This window comes from Phocoena sinus, chromosome 2 (assembly GCF_008692025.1).
Source record: "Phocoena sinus isolate mPhoSin1 chromosome 2, mPhoSin1.pri, whole genome shotgun sequence".
In the NCBI taxonomy this organism is placed as follows: Eukaryota; Metazoa; Chordata; class Mammalia; order Artiodactyla; family Phocoenidae; genus Phocoena; species Phocoena sinus.
Window position 1 is genome coordinate 94,101,670 of NC_045764.1, and position 24,896 is coordinate 94,126,565.

At 40.0% G+C, this 24,896-nt stretch overlaps 1 protein-coding gene across 2 annotated transcripts in view; it reads right to left on the reverse strand.

Annotated features, from left to right (window-relative positions):
* EIF2AK4 (eukaryotic translation initiation factor 2 alpha kinase 4) overlaps positions 1-15,800 on the reverse strand; it is a 114,635-nt gene extending 98,835 nt beyond the window's left edge. The window contains exons 1-4 of one of the 2 annotated variants that reach the window (XM_032621787.1): positions 15,618-15,797; positions 3,202-3,314; positions 1,739-1,893; positions 203-305 (exon numbers count right to left, since the gene is read on the reverse strand). In XM_032621787.1, the coding sequence (XP_032477678.1) occupies positions 203-286 (84 nt within the window). In that variant the 5' untranslated portion in view covers positions 287-305; positions 1,739-1,893; positions 3,202-3,314; positions 15,618-15,797. Of the gene's footprint in view, positions 1-202; positions 306-1,738; positions 1,894-3,201; positions 3,315-15,617 lie in introns of both variants that reach the window. The other variant, XM_032621786.1, reaches the window with a different exon arrangement.
* Between the last annotated feature and the right edge of the window lie 9,096 nt (positions 15,801-24,896).

Consider the following 24,896-nt stretch of genomic DNA (forward strand, 5'->3'; position numbering starts at 1 on the left):
CATAAATACCATTAATTAAAAAAATACGAACAGCAATGTTCCCCTTTGTAGATACCAATAAAACCCAAAACATCCTAGTGAAATTTAGATTTGAGGTGCAACGGGAAAGCCTTTAACCCAAAGAAAAGGCCAGAAGGCAAACACTGTTGAATATGACGAGATTTTTACCATCCTCTCATAATTCCAGTTTAACAAATCATACCTCGCCACAATGTTTTTTGGCCACTTCTTCTAGGCGGGACTTTAACAAATTAACAGTTTCATTTGACAGACCTTTGGCATTCATTAATGCTATTTCAGGGACTCTGGAAAAGAAAAAAACAAAAAGGAGTTACTCTAGAAAGTACAGATTATTTGCATTAATATTTGCTAAGTTCCAAGCTCGGGGCCTGGGGATTTCATAAGGGCCTCATTTGTGAATCTCTCTGTATCCCCAGCAACATTTCTTTTCATCTCAAAAGCATTTTAACTTTACCCTAGCAACTCTGTTGACACAGTACTCAGCATGGAGGCACCTGCAGCCTGTGGGGGCAGCAGTGGGCTGGCTAGTCGTCAGTGTGGGCAGTCGGGTGCCCTGATCCCCCAGAGGACCAGACATACATGATTGGGGCTCGATCAGGGGTCTCCCCAACTCCTCTGTGTGATTTCAGCTTTACAACCTGATTTAAATTTTTAGCATCAATTACTGTCTACTGCCTTTTAAAAAAATCACTCCAGCTCTGTGTGTGATTCTAGCCTAGTAACTTCACTATAAGCTCCCTTGTAGGGTAACGCTCCATCCTGGCTTGCCCCTCAACGTCAGTTTACTCAGACAGCTCACCTGCCAGAGTCCAGACGCTCTGTGCTCATTAGTGCACTCCGGCATAAAGCAGGACAAGAATACTAGGTGAGATGGAGCCACAGTGATCTATCTAGTATTCCTACAACATGCTGTGTCCCAGGCACTCATTCTGCTGTAAATGAGCTCACTTACTCATACATAAATCTAGTCATGCATACTCTGCAAACTCTGCTCTTCCAAGGATGCCTACCACACTCTCCTCTCCATCCCTATAGAGCGCACCTAAGAGTTAACACTTTCTACCCAAGGAAAGTACAACCAGCCCTTGGGGTTCTTTTATTTCCAACCAATACACATCTAATAACAACTCTGAGATTCAGTAGGCTTCATTTGAAGAGAAGATGATTCATCACTTCCCACCAAGCATTTCTGAGTAATTCATGGCGTTTTACCTTGGCGAAGCCTATGGATTCTCTCACCTATGGATTCTCTCACCTATGGATTCTCTCAATGCTTCAGTATGATAGATTGCTACAATCATCAATCTAGTTGGATAGATGGAAATCGGAGAGAGACTACTGAGTCTATGCGTGGTCCAGCCAATCCAGGATTCTCTCTCTCACAGTGGCATCAAGGACTATTTTGCAGAAAAGGAAAGTTTTCCTGCCCCATATCATCTTAAAAGATAGGAATGTTTCCCCAAGTCAAGACTTACATAATTTTTTTTAAAAAAATCAAGCAGTCATTATATAGCAATATTAACAAAATGGTGAAAAATTCAACTGCAACACTAATTAAACTTGCTTTAAAATTTCCAGTGTTCTCTTTATGCCTTTGCTACATAATTCATAATTTTATGTAGCTGATATTATGATGTTTACTTTTTAACTTTTTGTTAAGCATTTGCATGCTGTTTCTTAAATAATATTTTTACCAAGTAGACACATCAAGATTTACCTGACGAGTTCTCTAAAGTAGTGGTTCTCAACCAGGGGTGATTGTGTACCCCCCAGAGGACATCAGTCAATGTCAAGAGGGCAAAGAAGTTCTGCGCCCCTCCCCGCATTCCTTGCCTAAGCATCTCTTCCATCTGGCTGGTCCTGAGTTGTATCCTATATAATAAACCGGTAATAGTAAGTGAAGTGCCTTCCTGAGTTCTGTGAGCTGTTCTAGCAAATTATCGACCATGGGCATTATGGGAACCTGCAAATTTATAGCCAGTTGATCAGAAGTACTGGGACTTGCAACTGGCATCTGAAGTCTTGTTGTGGGACTGAGCCCCTAACCCAGCTATCAATTTTAGTGTCAGAATTGAATTGAATTGTCTGGACACCCTGTTGGTGTCAGAAAAGACACCACCTATACAGTGTCAGGAAAACTAAAACCTAGAGAGGCACTGTCTTATTTTTCTTTGATAAAATTAATCACCCTTCAATTAATGCATAAATTAACTTTCTGAATACCTACTATATCTACTCTAGGCATAGAGGTTGGGCAAAAAGTGGGTTACTAACTTTGAGGAACTCAACTTGACCTATCTGTATTTTCACATTCTCTATCACCTCTTAAGATAACAAGTCCCATACATTTACCACCCACTGTGTAAGGCAGGACTTCCTTTTATTTGTCACGTTCCTTCACTGGCTTCCTACACAACAAGCTCAAACCACAAAACATCATCCAGGCCAATCTGCTTTTCCACATGGAAAGTCTGGGGAAAGATTACATGGAATATGCATGGTACTTTGAAAAAAGAATACTCAAGTCCTGATAGCTAATGCTTTTCTTTTACAAATGAATCTCAGCCAGAGGGAGTATCACCTTCAGTGGGAGTTTAGAAATACATGAGGTTTTCGGCTGTCTCACTGACTGGGGAACTCTCTTGGCATCAGTGGGTAGAGGCCAGTGATGTTACATGTCCTGCAGGGTGTGGGAGTGCCCACTGAAAACTCGTTAGCAGTCCCCCCACAGAAACAGGGCAACTCTAAATCCTCCTTTACTCTAGGAAGTAAAGGTCCCATTGGCCTGGAAGGCTACTCTAAGTCCTAATGCCTATCATACTTTAAAACTAAGTCCACAAGGCTTTTATAGTCACTGCACCTTTATCTTTTTCTTCTAGATTGTTCCTCTTGTTTATGAAGAGTTAAACAAAAAAAGTTAACATATCAGAGGAAACAAACATTAGTCATGGAGCAAATATTACCATCCATAGAGACTACTAACTATAAGCTGACTTAACAGGAGACAGGTTTCATGACAATGTCTATTGCTGATGTAGTTTTGATGAATGCAAGTGATAGGAAATAAAATTTTAAATGGAATAGGGGCAGAAGGAGAAAACACCACTAAGTTCAAACTGTTCTTACATTTTCAAAACAGAGAACTGAAATCACATCAAAGCTATTTCTAAATGTACTCACACATCTGGATAGGTGGGTGGGCATTTCACTCTCAAATCCACTTTCACATATACTTCTTCACCAGTCAAGCCCTGAGGGTATAGAACTAAACTGATTTCAGGAGGCTCTTTGACCTAAAAGAGAAAAAGAAAATCTTTTTTTCTCTAGAGAGCCAATCATTAAAGATTAAGATAAAAATTATTAATATTTTAGCCAAAGTTCTACTTTTTAAATATTACACATAATTTTATTTTATATAGGTGTTGGTCACATTTTCCTAAAGCATGGTTTAAAAACAAAACATGGAGTGCAGACAGCCGAAGCAAGAAGAATGACAATCCTGCAGCCTGTGGAACAAAACCCACATTCACAGAAAGACAGACAAGATGAAAAGGCAGAGGGCTATGTACCAGATGAAGGAACAAGATAAAACCCCAGAAAAACAACTAAATGAGATGGAGATAGGCAACCTTCCAGAAAAAGAATTCAGAATAATGATAGTGAACATGATCCAGGACCTCGGAAAAAGAATGGAGGCAAAGATCGAGAAGATGCAAGAAATGTTTAACAAAGACCTAGAAGAATTAAAGAACAAAAGGAGATGAATACAATAACTGAAATGAAAACTACACTAGAAGGAATCAACAGCAGAATAACTGAGGCAGAAAAACAGATAAGTGACCTGGAAGACAGAATGGTGGAATTCACTGCTGCGGAACAGAATAAAGAATGAAAAGAATGAAAAGAAATGAAGACAGCCTAAGAGACCTCTGGGACAACATTAAACGCAACAACATTCGCATTATAGGGGTGCCAGAAGGAGAAGAGAGAGAGAAAGGACCCGAGAAAATATCTGAAGAGATTATAGTCGAAAACTTCCCTAACATGGGAAAGGAAATAGCCACCCAAGTCCAGGAAGCACAGTGAGTCCCATACAGGATAAATCCAAGGAGAAACACACTGAAACACATAGTAATCAAATTGGCAAAAATTAAAGACAAAGAAAAATTATTGAAAGCAGCAAGGGAAAAATGACAAATAACATAAAAGGGAACTCCCATAAGGTTAACAGCTGGTTTCTCAGCAGAAACTCCACAAGCCAGAAGGAAGTGGCATGATATACTTAAAGTGATGAAAGGGAAGAACCTACAACCAAGATTACTCTACCCGGCAAGGATCACATTCAGATTTGATGGAGAAATCAAAAGCTTTACAGACAAGCAAAAGCTAAGATGATTCAGCACCACCAAACCAGCTCTACAACAAATGCTAAAGGAACTTCTCTAAGTGGGAGAAGAAAAAGACGTACAAAAGCAAACCAAAAACAATTAAGAAAATGGTAATAGGAACATACATATCAATAATTACCTTAGGGCTTCCCTGGTGGCGCAGTGGTTGGGAGTCCGCCTGCCGATGCAGGGGACACGGGTTCGTATCCCGATCCGGGAGGATCCCGCATGCCACGGAGCGGCTGGGCCCGTGAGCCATGGCCGCTGAGCCTGCGCGTCCGGAGCCTGTGCTCCGCAACGGGAGAGGCCACAACAGTGAGAGGCCCATATACCGCAAAAAAATAAATAAATAAAAAAAAAAAAAAAAAAAAAAAATAATTACCTTAAACGTAAAGGATTAAATGCTCCAATCAAAAGACACAGCCTTGCTGAATGGATACAAAAACAAGACCCATATATATGCTGTCTACAAGAGACACACTTCAGACTTAGGGACACATACAGAATGAAAGTGAGGGGATGGAAAAAGATATTCCATCCCCTGAAGTAGCTATACTCATAACAGATAAAATAGACTTTAAAATAAAGAATGTCACAAGAGACAAGGAAGGACACTACATAATGATCAAGAGATCAATCCAAGAAGAAGATATAATAATTATAAATATATATACACCCAACAGAGGAGTACCTCAATACATAAGGCAACTGCTAAGCGCTATAAAAGAGGAAATCGACAGTAACACAATAATAGTGGGGGACTTTAACACCTCACTTACACCAATGGACAGATCATCCAAAATGAAAATAAATAAGGAAACACAAGCTTTAAATGACACAATATACCAGATAGATTTAATTGATATTTATAGGACATTGCATCTAAAAACAGCAGATTACACTTTCTTCTCAAGTGCACACAGAACATTCTCCAGGATAGATCACATCTTGGGTCACAAATCAAGCCTCAGTAAATTTAAGAAAACTGAAATCATATCAAGAATCTTTTCTGACCACAACGCTATGAGACTAGAAATGAATTACAGAGGAAAAAACGTAAAAAACACAAACACATGGAGGCTAAACAATATGTTACTAAATAACCAAGAGATCACTGAAGAAATCAAAGGGGAAATCAAAAAACACCTAGAGACAAATGATAATGAAAACACAATGATCCAAAACCTATGGGATGCAGCAAAAGCAGTCCTAAGAGGGAAGTTTATAGCTATACAAGCCCACCTCAAGAAACAAGAAAAATCTCAAATAAACAATCTAACCTTACACCTAAATAAACTAGAGAAAGAGAACAAACAAAACTCAAAGTTAGCAGAAGGAAAGAAATCATAAAGTTCAGAGCAGAAATAAGTGAAATAGAAACAAAGAAAACAATAGCAAAGATCAATAAAACTAAAAGCTGGTTCTTTAAGAAGATAAACAAAATTGATAAACCATTAGCCAGACTCATCACGAAAAAGTGAGAGAGGACTCAAATCAATAAAATTAGAAATCAAAAAGGAGAAGTTACAACAGACACCGCAGAAATACAAAGCATCCTAAGAGACTACTACAAGCAACTCTATGTAATTAAACTGAAGTAATGAAATTGAAACTGTGACTAAAAATCTTCCAACAAACAAAAGTCCAGGAGCAGATGGCTTCACAGGTGAATTCTATCGAACATTTAGAGAAGAGCTAACACCCATCCTTCTCAAACTCTTCCAACAATTGCAGAGGAAGGAACACTCACAAGCTCATTCTATGAGGCCACCATCACTCTGATACCAAAACCAGACAAAGATACTACAAAAAAAGAAAATTACAGACCAATATCACTGATGAATATAGATGCAAAAATCCTTAACAAAATACTAGCAAACAGAATCCAACAACACATTAAAAAGATCATACACCATGATCAAGCGGGATTTATCCCAGGGATGCAAGGATTCTTCAGTATATGCAAATCAATCAATGTGATACACCATATTAACAAACTGAAGAAGAAAAACCATATGATCACTCAATAGATGCAGAAACAAGCTTCTGACAAAATTCAACACCAATTTATGATAAAAAATCTCCAGAAAGTGGGCATAGAGGGAAACTATCTCAACATAATAAAGGCCATATACAAGAAACCCATGGCAAACATCATTCTCAACAGTGAAAAACTGAAAGCATTTCCTCTAAGATCAGGAACAAGAGAAGGATGTCCACTCTCACCACTATTATTCAACATAGTTTTGGAAGTCCTAGACACGGCAATCAGAGAAGAAAAATAAATAAAAGGAATACAAATTGGAAAAGAAGAAGTAAAACTGTCACTGTTTGCAGATGACATGATACTATACATAGAGAATCCTGAAGATGCTACCAGAAAACTACTAGAGCTAATCAATGAATCTGGTAAAGTTGCAGGATACAAAATTAATGCACAGAAATCTTGCATTCCTATATACTAATGATGAAAAATCTGAAAGAGAAATTAAGGAAACACTCCCATTTACCACTGCAACAAAAAGAATAAAATACTTAGGAATAAACTTACCTAGGGAGACAAAAGATCTGTATGCAGAAAACTATAAGACACTGATGAAAGAAATTAAAGATGATACAAATAGATGGAGAGATATACCATGTTCTTGGATTGGAAGAATCAACATTGTGAAAATGACTCTACTACCCAAAGCAATCTACAGATTCAGTGCAATCCCTATCAAACTACCAATGGTATTTTTCACAGAACTAGAACAAAAAATTTCACAATTTGTATGGAAACACAAAAGACCCTGAAGAGCCAAAGCAATCTTGAGAAAGAAAAACAGAGCTGGAGGAATCAGGCTCCCGGACTTCAGACTCTACTAAAAAGCTACAGTAATCAAGACAGTATGGTACTGGCACAAAAACAGAAATATAGATCAATGAAACAGGATAGAAAGCCCAGAGATAAACCCATGCACATATGGTCACCTTATTTCTGATAAAGGAGACAAGAATATACAATGGAGAAAAGACAGCCTCTTCAATAAGTGGTGCTGGGAAAACTGGACAGCTACATGTAAAAGAATGAAATTAGAATAGTCCCTAACACCATACACAAAAATAAACTCAAAATGGATTAGAGACCTAGATGTAAGACCAGACACTATAAAACTCTTAGAGGAACACATAGGCAGAACACTCTATGACATAAATCACAGCAAGATCTTTTTTGATCTGCCTCCTAGAGTAATGGAAATAAAAACAAAAATAAACAAATGGGACCTAATGAATCTTAAAAGCTTTTGCACAGCAAAGGAAAACTTAAACAAGACAAAAAGACAACCCTCAGAATGGGACAAAATATTTGCAAATGAAGCAACTTACAAAGGATTAATCTCCAAAATTTACTAGCAGCTCATGAGCTCAATATCAAAAAAACAAACAACCCAATCCAAAAATGGGCAGAAGACCTAAATAGACATTTCTCCAAAGAAGATATACAGATTACCAAGAAACACATGAAAGAATGCTCAACATCATTAATCATTAGAGAAATACAAATCAAAACTACAATGAGATATCATCTCAGACCGGTCAGAATGGCCATCATGAAAAAATCTGCAAACAATAAATGCTGGAGAGGGTGTGGGGAAAAGGGAAGAACCCTCTTGCACTGTTGGTGGGAATGTAAACTGATACAGCCACTATGGAGAACAGTATGGAGGTTCCTTAAGAAACTAAAAATAGAACTACCATATGACCCAGCAATCCCACTACTGAGCATATACCCAGAGAATACCATAATTCAAAAAGACACATGCACCACAATATTCACTCCAGCTCTATTTACAATAACCAGGTCAAGGAGGCAACCTAAAATGCCCATCGACAGACGAATGGATAAAGAAGATGTGGTACATATATACAATGGAATATACTCAGCCATAAAAAGGAATGAAATTGGGTCATTTGTAGAGATGTGGATGGATCTAGAGACTGTCATTCAGAGTGAAGTAAGTCAGAAAGAGAAAAACAAATATTGTATCTTAACGCATGTATGTGCAACCTAACAAAATGGTACAGATGAACCAGTTTGCAGGGCAGAAATAGAGACACAGATGTAGAGAACAAACGTATGGACACCAAGGGGGGAATGTGGCAGGGAGTGGTTGTGGTGGTGGGATGAATTGGGAGATTGGGATTGACATGTATACATTGATGTGTATAAAATGGATGACTAATAAAAACCTGCTGTATAAAAAAATAAACAAAATTCCCAAAAACCCCGAAAACCTCCAAGACAGAGTACATATTCCTTTTCAAAGTTTCTAAGGAGTGACCTGAAATGTCCCATGTAGCCTCCATTCATTCAAATGTCACTGAGCGCTGATGACCTTCTGAGTGCTGCCCTAGAGACTGAGAGTTCAGAGGCAAATCTACACAGACACGAACCCAACTAGCTGGCACAGAGTAGAAGACGAATGCTTTCAAAAAGTGATGAGTGCTGTAAAGAAGACAAAGCCAAGTCATGGAACATAGTGATGGAGGAGGAGAAGGTACGCAGACAGGCAGGTCAGGGGAGGCCTCTTGAGCAGGGCGTACTTCGAATATTGAGATAAGTGAAAATCTTGACATGAAGAAATCTGATAGCTCTCCTAAAATTGTGTATGCTTTCAACCAGCTGCTTTTCACCAAATACTCCATTCTTCTTTATTTATGTATGCTTTTTCCAAAAAGGATTTGAGGCAGTTTATATTATCTATATATCATGAGAAAGGGGAGGCTGAGGGAACATATACACATATGGTCCAGACACTTGACCAACTTTGCGAGGTAGGTGCAATCTCCTTTGTACAGACATTTTACAGACAAGGCGGCTCAGGCTCAGACTTTCAGTTTCTTGCCCACCAACACACAGCAACAAATCTGGACTTCAAATCCAATTCTGACTCCCAAACCTGTCTTTTCCATCAGCCCTCCCTTGTTAATGCCAACCCTGAGTTGCTGTGACTGAGCCTTGACTTTCCCTTGGAATATCCAGGCAGCCAGGGCTAAAAGAGAAATGCGGCATTATCAGAAAAGAAAAAAGATAAAAATTCTTCTAAGGGTAATTAAGTACTTAGCAACATTAAATTCTAATAGAAATTTATAACATGAACCTTACATGTGGCACCATGAATCACACAATCAGCTATGTATATAAAATACGTAAGCTTGGTTTTTATTTCTTTTTAATAGAATCCCTGATTTTTTAGCTGGATACATTTCCCAGATGCCTTTGCAGCTCAGTGTGGCTACTGGATTAATTTCTGGCCAGTAAGATGCAAGAACGATAATACGCAATTTCCAGGAAGTGAACTTTATCAAAGGAAAGGGATGAAACTTCTTCATCCCCTTCTCATTCCAGCTGGCTGGAATGCAGATGTGATGACTGGAGGTCAGACAGCCATTTTAGACCACAAAGGGCACTTTAAGGATGGTAGAACAGCAATTCAGAAAAAGCCATAGACTCCAGACTTTTACATGTAAAAAAATAAACTTTGTTATTTTAAGTTTTCTGTCATATATAGCTAAACCTAATCCTAACCAGTACAGGCTCACTGGAAAAAAAATAAATAAAGATAGTCAGGGAACAGTGCTTTCAGAGGTAAGAACAGAATATTTGCCAGGCTTCTCTCAAGTGAACTGAGAGGCTTCCCAATATGTGAAGATGCTTTTATGCAAAACATGTTTAGGATACCAAGTGTTAGCTCATATTAGGGCATTCAAGGACTCCTGGAGCTGAACAGGACTTGATTAAAAAGTTCAACAATCAAGATGTTCTAAAGATTAGGATTGGGTAAGACCTCCTTCATGCCTTTAGAAGATAAATGGTCATTAGAATTCAATGTTGATAAAATCTTTGATTTAACCTGCACAAGGAAATAATGAATTCCTGGAATATTTGTAGGTAAAAAAACTTAAAGTAAGGGGTAACCAAAATTTTTTGAGAGCACCTAATGAGAGGAAAACACAATGCAGAATGTATAGCTACAAAGTATACAAAATTCTACATGAGAAAAAAGATTTGTTTTGAAGACTGAAAATGCAAGTGACATGAAGGCAGCATAATAAGTAGTCATGGAGAGAAGGGCACGCTACAATGAGAGATGAGTTAATTTGTTTCTCAATGAGATCATGAAGTTGGAGACTCTCCTGAAGTACCGTCAAATAACCAAACAAATCTTCAAGGTATAAAAAGTGAAAGAATAACACAAACTCAGTCCTAAAACATAAGAGAGGTAATGCTCATTTGGACTAATCTCCCCTAGAATTAAAAAAATTAAAAACACTAGCTCTGCAAGAAACAAAACCCAAGGATCTTAATACACCCCACAGGATGAGGAACACTGACCCAGGGGACCCTTTTTTTTTTTTTTGCGGTACGTGGGCCTCCCACCACCGCGGCCTCTCCCGTCACGGAGCGCAGGCTCCGGACGCGCAGGCTCAGCGGCCATGGCTCAGGGGACCAGCCGCTCAGCGGCATGTGGGATCTTCCCGGACCGGGGCACGAACCCATGTCCCCTGCATCGGCAGTCGGACTCTCAACCACTGCGCCACCAGGGAAGCCCGGGGACCCTCTTTTCAGCCCAGTGCACAACACCTGGAAGAGCGCCCGGCCAACACTGGCAGAAACCCCAGTTTCTCAGTCTGAATGTGGTTTTCTTGGGCAGTTCCTCACACTCAGGCCCCCCAAAATAAACTGATGTAAGCATGTGTCTATTTCTGTTAAAAGTACTGGAGTGAAGGATAAGACTATAAAAAACTGAGAATTTTATCAGCCATTCCACATAGGAGCAAATCTTTTGGTTCCAAGGCATGAGGCTTAATGACAGCCTGCGATTAAACTTTACTGGTTTACAAGATGAGAGGCAGAGTGAGGATGAGGTTTGGGAAATTAATTAAAAATACTAACACAAGAGGGAGAGGGATGGACTGGGAGTTTGGGGTTGGTAAATGCAAACTATTACATTTAGAATGGCTAAACAACACGGTCCTACTGTATAGCACAGGGAACTATATCCAATCTCCTGGGATAAACCATAATGGAAAAGAATATTAAAAAAAGAATGTATCTATGTGTAAAACTGAGTCAATTTGCTATACAGCAGAGAGTGGCACAACACCGTAAATCAACTATGCTTCAATTAAAAAAAAATACTAACACAATTTTTTCTTTACACAGCCACGTAAATATACTTGACACTACTGAACTATACACTTAAAAATTGTTAAGCTAGTATATTTTATGCCATGTGTTTTTAACCACAGCACATAAAAGGAAAAGTTACACAATTCAAACCACTTTCAGGTGTTTGGTCTAGAATTGTTACCTAGATTCTGCTCATCACATCCCCCTTACATTTTGATGGCAAGACTTTGCTCAGCATGGCCTCTTGTTTCTTACCTGCCTCCATTCTCACATGCTGTAATGTGGGGAAGAAACTAGTCTGTGTGAAAAAACAACAAATCTAGAAATATAGTAACATGTGCAAGCTAGATAATCTAGGCAAGTCTTTGGTTTTAAGTCTGTGAAGATGCTCCTCCCTGCAAAAAAAAATGATGATAGTAAAATCTAAGAAATTAGATTTTATGTCAAATGCCTTAATCACTGACTTCCCCCCATATCTCTTTTTCTAAATAGACCCAAATACATTTGGGAATTATTTCAGTTAATAAAAGATTTTTGAGAGCTTTATACCAGGCACTAGGCATGTACACGTGAACAAATACAGAGACTCTGTCCTTATGAAGCCAGCCTACTCTCATATAATGTAAAGGTGGCATTTCAAATAAGTGGAAAAGACTGAAAAAAATCATCTGTGTTAGTCTAACTGGCTAGTTGGGGGTGAAAGTGGGCAGCCTAGATTCATACTCAGACAGAGGTAAGAACTTTAAAAAATAAAAAGCTATTTCTATATTTATTTGATGGAAGTTTAAAAACAAAGTCATGAAAGAATTAAAAGAAAGTCTTGAAGAATTCATTCTTTTGGTAACACTGGAGCAGGGAAAAAAACAAACCACAGGGACCATGTAACAACAATAAAATGAAAAAAAAAAAGGTCATTTTGACTATATTAAAGTTTTTAAAAATTGCATAAATTACCTAAATATCAAAATGCATTATGGTTAATTAGGGGAAAATATTTGCAATATATGACCCCAAATGCTAATTTTCTTAAGATATAAATTAACATCTAAATAGCTCTGACATATGAATAAGAAAGTAGACAATAGAGTGTAAAAATAAACCAAACAACATTGAACAGTTCACAGAAAAAAATTCATGGCTTACAGACAAAGGTGGTCCTCATAATTTACAACTAAAGAAGTAAAAATGTTTCATCTACCTACTGGCAAAGATGAAAAAGTCTGACACTACAGTGTTGGTGAAGATGTAGGAAAAGAAACACTCATACACTACCGGTGGGCCCAGAGACAAAAGCAAGGCTTTAGGAGGGAGGTTTGCAATAGCTATCAAATTATAAATGAGCAGACCTTTGGCTGACAGAAAATTAGCCAAGACAATTAAGCTAACAATAAATTTATAACTCTAGAGGAAATTATATTTTCAACTAGTGGTGTCCAAACTTTAGTATGTAAAATAATTTTTAGCATGTACTCCCAAAATGTTATTTATAAATAACGTACATATGTTACTAAACCAAAATCTACATTATAACACATCCCCCAAAAAGAAGTTTAAAAAACTTCAGATGTTTAAAAAACCTAAAGTTTACTCAGGTCAATAATTCTGAGCTGAATTTACTGGCAACAAATTTGGCCTGAATTGACATGAGGCTATTGATAGTCTTTATCCATCCCACTGAGTGTGAATATTTGAATATTCACATGGTTTGTTGTGTTTGATTCTGCATGCTGCTCCAGACACTGAGTGAGGTATTAGGTAAGTATGGAATGTGCACATGTGGCCATGAACACAAACACTTCTGAATTCTGAAACATATCAGGCCTCAGGGTTTTGCATAAAGGATTGTGGGCTTGCATAACCTTTCCCTAAAGAGTGGCAAGTAATAAGTATTTGTTGAATGACTACATTTTTTTAAAAAACGTTTTTAAACTTTTTTTTTATTGAAGTATAGTTGATTTACAGTGTTAATTTCTGCTGCACAGCAAAGTGACTCAGTTATACACATATATACAATCTTTTATATTCTTTTCCAATATGGTTTATCCCAGGATACTGAATATAGTTCCTTGTGCTATACAGTAGGACCCTGTTGCTTATCCATTCTACATGTAATAGTTTGCATCTACTAATCCCAAACTCCAAGTCCATCCCTCCCCCACCCAACCCTCCTTGGCAACCACAAGTCTGTTCTCTATGTTGAATGACTACATTCTGATTCATCCTTATGACCACCAATTATTTGCCTAGCAAAGTGTTAAGGCTATTTGCCCATGTACCTCAGGGTACAGCTATCTGAATCCTTCTACCTACCTATTACAGTTTTTGATTTTGTTTGCTCTACTATCTTGTTATAAAGACCACCAGCTATAAATTCTGAGATTATCAGTATCCCTACCTACAGCAGTACCTTTTTCTTTTCTGTTTTCTTGCAGTCTTAGGACCAGATAATTAAGCTGTGTAAAGTAAATAAACTGTCTCTGAATGAAGTCTTAGCCACTTTATACTGAGCCCCCGTGTACACTTTGCAACAGGTATTTTGGCTTCATGAGCCAAATTCCTGGTTCTCAATGTTTGGGAACAGAGAAGTTACCAGACCAGAAAGTTACATTGTTATTTTATTACAAGCTTGTATAAGGGGAATATTTACATTTTTACTATTTCAGCTTAAAAATAACTCTTGGTATTAAGCACTAGAAAAGTAAGCTCCCTGAGGGAAGGGGGTTTGGTTTGGTTTGTGCTTGACTGTATTCCCAATACCTAGAACAATAAATAGTTAATGAAGGAAGGAAAACATTGGGTGAGAAGGAAAATATTTTGCCCTGACAGCTCCCAAAGATCCTATTTCTTGAGAAAATCTCGATTGTGCTGATAAGGCACATGTTGTAAAATGCCAGAATTAAAGGTAGATGAAGGGGGCTTCCCTGGTGGCGCAGTGGTTAAGAATCCACCTGCCAATGCAAGGGACATGGGTTCAAGCCCTGGTCCAGGAAGATCCCACATGCTGTGGAACACCTAAGCCCCTGTGCCACAACTACTGAGCCCGCGCTCTAGAGCCCACGTGCCACAACTACAGAGCCCACGTGCTGCAACTACTGAAGCCGGTGCGCCTAGAGCCCATGTTCCACAATAAGAGAAGCCACCGCAATGAGTAGCCCCCACTCGCCACAACTAGGGAAAGCCCGCGTGCAGCAGCAAAGACCCAACACAGCCAAAAATAAATAAAATAAATAAATTTAAAGGTAGATGAAAGAAGGTAATACTTTTAAAATAATACTATAAAGAGTTTGGTAGATAATTCTTCAAGGATAATGAGGGAAAGACTGTCAGTATCAGCAGCTTATAATGTGCCTTAACTTACTTCCAGACAAAAAGGAAAATAATATTTTAAGTCAAATGCCATTTTAAAAGGGTGGACTCAGCACACTCCCTCTCCATTACAGCTAAGAAGACTGTATTCCATACTCTCTAAGCGCCTTGGAGAAAGGTACAGAGGAAAGTTGCTCCACACAGCACAATACAGGGAGGATGCCTGAGGAGTACAATGGGATTACATGGTTAATAGTTTTGAACACATATGGGAAGGTAAGACTTCTGACTGAAGGCATCAGTAAGATCTGTGCAAGAGCCCCCAAAGCGTTCCCAAAGTTGCAGTGGGTCCCTATGAATGCGCTGTTGTATCAAACTCAAGGGCTGTCAGGGAGGAAAAAAGGCAGGACAGTAAGGAGGCAGGGAAGTTATGGAACGTCAGTGGGAATAAGAAACAGGGCCAGGTAAGAGTGGAGCCGACGGGGGGAAAAGGCTGTAAGAGAATTCGTCCCAGTTGGGGGTTCTGGAGACCCGCCAAGCGGCTGCGTCCGCAAGGACAGAAAGTGAGGGTGGGTGGAATCACGAGGGATGAAAGGACTCCAGAATCCTAAGCTGGGGTAGGCGGTTCGTTTCCGGCAGAGCCGGGCGGGCCTGGCCGGGGTAGATCGAGCCAGAGGAGCTGGGCCGCAGCACGCCAGCCCCGACCAGACAAGCCACGTTCCTACCCTTCCGCACGCGTCCGGCCGCAGGTCCTGGAAGTCGGAGCCGTAGATGGCCTCCAGGGCCTGCAGCTCGTGGTCCTGTCGCTGTGGGTAGCTCTCCGGCGGCTCGTCCCGGCCACGCCCGTGGGCCCCGCGGCCCCCTGCCATGGTAGTGCGGTGGGCAAGGAAAGGCAAGGCGGCCTTGCGGAGGTGGGTGGGCCTTAGGCGGGCTTCGCTCCGGGGGCGGGACCGGGGGCGGGGCTCCAAGCCGGAGGCGGGGTGAGGGATGGGGAGAGCTCCGTGCTTGGGGGAAGGATCGCAGCCGGAGCTCCACGCCGGGAGGGGGCGTGTGGGCGGGGCGTCGGGACGGGGGCGGGGTCAGGGTGGGGGTGGGGCTCGGCGCCCAGCAGGATCCCCGCCGGAACTCCGCGCCCCTGGCCGGCTCTTGAGTGAGAAGCGGCGTCATGAACTGTATTAGCGCGTGAGCAGCTTCGGCATGGGAGCGAGGCTGGGGGAAGGTTTAGCCCACATTCTCCTGGCGGAACTGAGAGGGGGAACCTGCAGGGACGTGGGAGATCAAATCTTTCAGAATGGAATGATAATGCCAAGGGGTATGGTTTTCATGAAATAAGTCTCTTTCACAGAAGTGCCTGCTGGAACTCCTTCACTCTGGCACTGGTAGGAGACAAAACTCTGAAGGGCAGACATTGATGGGTTTTCCAGCCGCTTTGACTCCCCTTAAGCCTTCCCAGAAGACGACCAGGAGTAAAAATCGAGACCACTACTCCCCTCCCCGCCAGTTTTTTACCCTCGAACTCGTCCCGTTAACCATAGATTCAACATCCCAGTGCATGTTCTCTGTTCCTACATGTAGACCCTAGGGGTCAACAGTACCACCATGCAATTTCAACTGAAAAATGTCTTTCCACTCAGGCATCTTATGAGCAACACTCCCATGAAGAGAATTATGTTGCATGCCCAGTTTACTTAATGTGAATTGAGGAGGTCTTTCTGTTATATCCTGTCTCCAATCATATTTTTTCAAGTTTATAAAATAACCTATCTACCCAGACATTGTCATTACATTTCATTTTCAGTTGGCTACTAATGCTGCATGTTGATTTAGAATAATCATATCGTATTATCTCAAGTTAAGTTTAAGTGACATTTCCTTCTGTCTGCCTTGCTTACCCCTATACTATTTGCTTAATAGTGATTATTTATACTATTTGCTAAATAATGATTATTTAAGTATCTTGCCGTCATCTATCTACTCAGTTGTGGCCAGATAACACAAAGGCACTAGTGTGACCCAAGGCCCCTTCAAACCATCTCCTCTTTCCCTCCCCTAGGGACCTGTTCTTTTTCCAGTGATGCCTGTCTAGGTAAATGGCACCACCCCCTCCCCATTGGCCCAAGCCAACTAAGAGTAATCCTGGATTCCCTCTCTCTCATCTCTCACATCCAGATAGTTACAATTTCTTCCATTCATCCACTTCACTCCATCCCTCTGCCACTAACTTGGTTCAGGTCACCATCATCTCTTCCCTGGATGACTTCAACAGCTGGGAAACTAGTCACTGCTTTCATTCTTGCCCCACTTTAAGCCATTCTTCCTATTGCAGCCAGAGTAATGTTTCTAAATTTAAAATATGATCATATCACCCCAGTTCTTAAAATCCTTCCATTTCTCCATTTTTTTAAATTAAAATACTGTAGTTATGGAAAAATTTCACACATACACTAAAAGTAGGGGAAATATTACAATACCCCCCTGTACTCATCACTCAGCTACAACAAATTTAGAATCTTATTCAATCTTATTTCATTTTTCCCCTCTCCCCACCCCTCAACGCAGACACACACACACACACACCTCCTTAGGAGTGAATCTTAAAGAAAATCTCAGACATCATATCATTCTTTTTATAAACACTTAAGTACATATCTCTAACAGATAAGGACATTTTATGAACATAATACTGTCCTTATACCTTAAAAATATAACAGTTGCTTAACATTATTTAATACCCAAATTATGTTCAAAATTCTCCATCTGTCTAAAATTAGAATCTGTAGTGTATGCTGGACCTATAAAGGATATAATCAAAACAATCAGCAAAATTTGAAGGGGGTCTTGTGGATTAGACAGCATTATTATATCAGTGTTAACTTCCTGAGTTTAATGATTGTACTGTGGTCAAATAGAAAGTGTCCTTGCTATTAGGAAATTTCCACTCAAACCGTAAGGGGTAATAGGGTATTACATATACAATTAGCTCCCAAGTGATTCAGAAAATAAAGAGAGAAATGATAAGTCAAACATAGATGTCGACCATTGGGGGGAATTTAGGTGAAGGATATGTGAGAGTTCTTTGGATAATTCTTACAACTTTTATGTAAGTGTGAAGTTATTTCAAAGTCAAAAGTTCACAACAAAAACCCTGGCAACCTGTTCTCCAAAGTGTTGTACTATATTATATTCCTACCAGGTTAGGAGAGTTCTAGTTACTCTGCATCTTTGTCAGTAATTGTTATTGTCAATTTTTAAAATTTTAAACATTGTAATTGGTGTGTAGTAGTATCTCACTGTGCCTTAATTTACATTTCCCTAACGATTAATAATGTTAATTAGCTTTTCATGTGCTTATTTGTCATTCATATATCTTCTGTCTGTTCATATCTTTTGCTCATTTTAAAAATTGTATTTTTTTATTATATTGAGTTTTGAGAATTCTTCATATTCTGAAGTAAGTCCTTTATCAGATATGTAATTTGCAAAAATTTTCTCCCAGTCTGTGGCTTGCCTTTTCATTCTCTTTTTTTGTTTTTTTTTTTTGCGGTACGTGGGCCTCTCACTGTTGTGGCCTCTCCCGTGGCGGAGCACAGGCTCCGGACGTGCAGGCTCAGCAGCCATGGCTCACAGGCCCAGCTGCTCCACAGCATGTGGGCTCTTCCCGGACCGGAGCACGAACCCATGTCCCCTAGCATCAGCAGGGGGACTCTCAACCACTGCGCCACCAGGGAAGCCCTCTTAACAGTGTTTTACAAAGAGCATAGTTCTTACTTTTGAGAGAGTTCAATTTATCAGTTTTTATCTTTTATGAATCGTGTTTTGTCATCCTATCCAAGAAATTTTTGCCTAACTCAAAGTCACAAAGATTTTCCTCCATGTTTTCATCTAGAAGTTTTATAGTTTTCAGTTTTACATTTAGGCCTATCATGAGTTTTAGTTAAAAAGTTAAACACATACCTACCATATGACACAGCTATTCACTGCTAGGTATTTATTTACCCAAGAGAAATGAAAGCATATGTCCATAAACAGACTTGTAAATGAATGTTCATAAGCCCTTAATCACCAAACTGAAAACAACCCAAATGCTCATCAAAAGTGATGGACAAACTTGTTTCTTGGTAAAAACAAATTGAGATGTATCAATACAATCAATGGAACACTATTCAGCAATAAAAAGAAATATGCTATCTATATAATAATAACATGGATGAATCTCAAAATAATTATGCTGAGAGAAGCCAGACAAAAGGGTACATATTGTATGATTCCATTTATATAAAACTCTAAAAATACAAACTTAGTAATAGAAGATAAGCCATTGCCTGGTATCAGGATGACAGAGATGAGCCACAGGGAGGGATTCTGGAGGGATTCCAGTGGGACAAGAAGAAACTCCTGGGAGTGATGGATATATTCATTATCTTGATTGTGGTGATAGTTTCACAGGTGTTTGCATATATCAAAACTGATCAAACTGTAGAATATATGCAATTTATTGTATGTCAATTATACTCTAATAACCTGTTAAAAGGAAAAGGTTGTTGTTGTTGTTTTGTTTTGTTTTACAGTGCTTTGTTTGCATTAGGATCCAAACAAGGTCCACACGTTGCATTTGGTTGCCCTACAGGAAATAACTCAGCAGTCTTGGATCATTTGAAAGTAAAGACTGGTACTTGCCTGGCTTCCGGCAGATAACCTCTAAACTCTTGGAGCATCCAGACTGGTAAGACTGTTTTTGTGTAACTGGGGTTCACAAACAATTTGTCAGGACACTCCAAGATTTCCTTATTCTCCAGGCCCTCCCTAAACCCTTATCAGTTCTCCAAGGAAGAGACTCTACTTCCTCATGACCTCCCTGCTCCCCAAAAGTACATCTCCTGGCCTTGCTGTTTACCCTCAACTTCCCAAAGAAAAACTTCCAGACTGTTGGTCATTGTGCCCAAATTTTAAAACTATATTCCCTTTCATTCCTGAAGGATATTTTCACTGGATATAGAATTTGGGGTCAGTGGTTCTTTTCTTTCAGCCCTTGAAAATGTTATGCCACTTCTTTCTGGCCTTTGTGGTTTCAATTAGAGCTCTGCTATCATTCACATTTTTCTTCCCCTATAGGTAAAGTGTCATTTCTCTATGGCTACTTTTAAAGATTTTTTTTCTTTGTCAGTGTCCAGAAGTTTGATTATGATGTGTCTTGGTATAGATTTCTTTGGGTTTATCATGTTTAGCGCTCACTCAGCTTCTTGAATCTGTAGGCTTATGATTTTTGCCAAATATGGGAAATTTTCAGCCATTACTTCTTTGAATACTTTTTTGGCCCTGCCCTCTTTCCTGTCTCCTTGTAGGAGGTAAAAGCACTTAATTGTTCTTACAGCTCTCTGTGGCCTGGCAGGAGTAGGAGAGGCAAGGTGGCTCCTGCTGCTCAAGAAATTATGAAATAAAAATTGCTTTTTTTTTTTGCATCAATTTGTGGGTATTTGTATGCATTTACATATTTATATACCCAAATGAGTCTTGTCCTTTAAATTCTGGAATAAGTTAAGTATATATTTTTATTCCAAAGCTGTGCCATTACTTACAAGTCAGACTGTGAGTCGTAGTATTTTATAGTCATATCTCATCTTTTAGCAAAGAAGATAATGTCTTGATCACTTAATTCACCAGAATTGGTCCTAGATAACTTTTGGCTCTATCAAAAAATTCAGATTTATTCTTAAAGGACATATTTGTTACCATCAGCAAAAGAATATTTCCTTTTATGATGCAGGAAAGAATATTCCAACTTCTGAAGTTAGTTATAAAAGAGAGTCCCAAATAAGTGTTAAGATTTTCTTCAACAGTTAAACAGCTTCCCAAGGTGACTCCTTTAAAGGTGATAATATTCATGGATATTTTAGTTTTGGCATAGTTGCTATTAAAAAATTAGTCAGGTTGCTTTATAATCACTATGTGTAGATGTGTGTGTGTATGTGTCTATGTGTCTGTGTATATGAAATTACTGAGGCTTTCTGGGGGAAGGGGTATTCAATCTCTCACCTTCCAGATATTTTTGATGAATTTAATAGCAATCTATAGGTGCAAGGACTATTACAAATTGGGAAACTGCATTAGGAGTTATAGATTCATATCAGTAGAAAACCATTTCCCAGTCCACATATTGAGATAATTTGGAATATGCAAATTATTAGTAAATATAATTAGTAAATTATTATACTAATTACATTACTTACTATAATTAGTAAATTATTAGCTTTTTTAAACAGATAATTTCTTTTTTTGTTTTTGTTTTTTTTGTTTTGTTTTTTGTCTTTTTGCGGTACGTGGGCTTCTCACTGTTGTGGCCTCTCCTGTTGCGGAGCACAGGCTCCGGACGCGCAGACTCAGTGGCCATGGCTCACGGGCCTAGCCGCTCCGCGGCATGTGGGATCTTCCCGGACTGGGGCACGAACCCGTGTCCCCTGCATCAGCAGGTGGACTCTCAACCACTGCACCACCAGGGGAGCCCAACAGATAATTTCTTTGATGGTAATTTAACATACCCCAAACTAAGAACCATAAAGTAAACATATTTAGCCCAATAGTGTAAAGGCTAAATTGTAGACTTCTAAATCTTTAACCAAAAGTCATTTTGTCCTTTGTTAATTGCAAAGTAAGTGGTTCTTCCATTTTTTGAAATACAGGACTTGTTAGGCAGTGCTTTATTTATATCTACAAAGAGAGAATTCTTTAAAATGTTGAAAGATGATGCTTTTTTTCGCTTTTGATATTTGTTGTCTTTAAGCATCAATAAACTGGAATCAATCTTATATAGTTACGTTTCATTGATTTCCGATGATGTGCCAGGTACTGTTAGAGATTTTCATTAATTTGGTATTTTATTGTCCTCTAAACAGCCTTGCAATATAGGCGTTTTTATCACTATTTGGTAGAGGAGGAAACTGAGCTTAGAGAGGTCATGTAACTGCCCAGTGTCACAAGTGGAAATAGGGGAGCAGGCATTCAAACCCAGGTCAAACTGACACCAACATCATACTGCCCACCTTCCCTGTGCCCCGGATACTAGACTCTTTATCTTGAGAGAGTTGGTAGGTTTGCCTGTGTAAAGAGACAATCTGAGTATACTAAGCTTAAGTGCTCCCCCCCAAAATTTATTTAAGTGACATAAATTTATTGGAGACCAGTATGTTTTTGGACATGAAATATTCCAGTAGTTCAATTCAAAGATGCCCAGAGACTTTATTATCAGCTACCACTTTCATTTTACAAGGACCTAGGATATCCTTATTGCCACCAATATACACAGAGATTTTTTTTTAAGCCCTAACTCAATATCTTCCATTCCCAGGAAATAAAGTCTATGCTGTCTTAAATATGCAGGCCCCAGTTTTCATGACTCTTATCTGCCAGGATAGGCTGGGTTATACTGTGATAATGAGCAGCTCCAAAAATCTTGGTTGTTTAGGTTTATTCCTTGCTTATATAAAATTTGTTGTTATGTCTGGGTGGTCTCTAGGGCATCCGCAACCCCCCCCCCCACAATATGGTAGCTCAGAAACATAGGCTGCTTCAATATTTCAGCTCTTCAACACAAGTCCCCTTACACAATCACAATGGCAGGGCAGCAGAGAGACTTGAAAATCACAACAAGCTTTTCACTGCCACAGCTCAGAAATGACTCGTCACTTCTGCTCACATATCATTAGTCATTATAGTCACATAGCCCTGCCCATTTGCAAGGACAGCCAAGAAAAATAGTCTTCTGTGTGCCCGGAAAAAGAGGAGAATGAGATACCATTGAACACTAGTAATGTTTACATAATAACTGCATTGTCTGTGTCTTTTGTATAGGTATAGAATTAGCCATTTGGAAATAGAACTACTTATTCCAGATGGGTAGCCTGGGGCCATAAGGATCCCTCTTTCCTCAGCACACTGCTGCTTGGGCTTACCGACTCAAAACACTTCCAGCTTTTCTCTTCTCTCCATCTTTAGTGAGAGGCCATGCAGGGACATGTGAGAGTGTAGTGTTGGGGACAGGAGGCAGGAGGAAGAGACTTTCAATGACGAAAAGGAAGAAGTAAGGGGAAATAAACCCATAGGCTCCTCCTTACTTCCCCCCACCTTCCCCTTGGGCTTTGCAATTATCCCAAGTCCTATTCCATCTCTTCTGTCCCCTACTCAGCTCCCTTCCTGCTCTTCAATAAATGCCCAAGAAAGTTGGAATCCAGGAATTCTTTGGAACATAAATGGATCCTATTTCATTCTATAGGTATGGAAAGATGTTATTAGCACCTACACGTAAATTTTGCCTATCACCACACCATGGGAGTGTAAGGGAAAAAACAGAGAAGGAAATAGGCTTTCTTTTTTTAATTTTTGTTTATTTATTTATTAGTTTTGGCTGTGTTGGGTCTTCGTTGCTGTGCGCGGGCTTTCTCTAGTTGCTACAAGCAGGGGCTACTCTTTGTTGCGGTGCACGGGCTTCTCACTGCGGTGGCTTCTCTTGTTGCAGAGCACGGGCTCTAGAGTGCGCAGGCTTCAGTAGATGTGGCGCGTGGGCTCAGTAGTTGTGGCTCGCGGGCTCTAGAGCGCAGGCTCAGTAGTTGTGGCGCACGGGCTTAATTGCTCCGCGGCATGTGGGATCTTCCCGGACCAGGGCTTGAACCCGTGTCCCCTGCATTGGCAGGCGGATTCTTAACCACTGTGCCACTAGGGAAGCCTGGAAATAGGCTTGTAAAAATTACCACAGAGATTTATCATCATGCAGTTTTGGAGGCTAAGTCCCAAGATCGGCAGTTGGCAAGCTGGAGACCCAGGATTGTAGATGGTGTTGTTCTAGTCCCGTCTAAAGGCCTGAGAACCAAGAGAGCTGATGGTGTCCTTCCAGTCTGAAGGCCACCAGGCTTAACACTCAGAAGAGCCAATGTTTCAAGTCTGAAGGCAGGGAAAAGCTTATATACCAGCTTGAAGGTTGTCAGGCAGAGGAAATCCTCTCTTACTCAGCTTTTATGTTCTAGCCAGATCTTCAACTGATTAGATGAGGCTCACCCACAATAAGGAAGGCAATCCTTTTACTCAGTCTACAGATTCAAATGTTAATCTCATCCAGAAATATCCTCATAGATACACCCAGAATAATGTTTGGCCAAATATCTGGGCAACCGTGGCCCTATCAAGTTGACACATTAAATTAACCATCATACCTATTTTCCCATGGTTATAAGAGGTAAAATCCCTAAGCAAATCCCAGGAGGTATATGATTAAGGAATGGGTGATTGGAGAAAGCTTTGAGAATCTGTTCTATTCCACATTTCTGTTTTCCTGCCTTCCCAGCACAGGGCATTAACATTAGTTAAATGAGTGGACTGCTGGCACAAGGAGAAGAGTAATTCTTTTAAACACTGTGAAGAAAGTAGACCTTTGGAGAGCTAGGTAGACCTACAGACTGAGTAGGACCTCCTTAATCCCCAGAGCCTTTCCTTCTTTTTGCCCCACTCTGCCTGGGAACCCTATCATCCTGTTTATTATTTCTTTTTTTTTTTTTTTTTTTTTTTTTTGCGGTATGCGGGCCTCTCACTGTTGCGGCCTCTCCCGTTGTGAAGCACAGGCTCCGGACGTGCAGGCTCAGCGGCCATGGCTCACAGGCCCAGCCGCTCCATGGCATGTGGGATCCTCCCAGATCGGGGCACGAACCTGCGTCCCCTGCATCGGCAGGCGGACTCTCAACCACTGCGCCACCAGGGAAGCCCCTGTTTATTATTTCTATAGGGAAATGGATCCTGAGCCTTTCCTTCTTTTTGCCCCACTCTGCCTGGGAACCCTATCATCCTGTTTATTATTTCTATAGGGATATGGATCCTGAGCACTACACAACTAACTTTAAAACTTTGGGAACGCAAAGTGTTTTTAAGCCGGGAGAATGCCTTCTTATACTATTCATTATGGGAGAAAAATGTAAGGAAAAATTACTAAGCACTATCTAAGAGCCAGAGGTTGCCCATTTTTT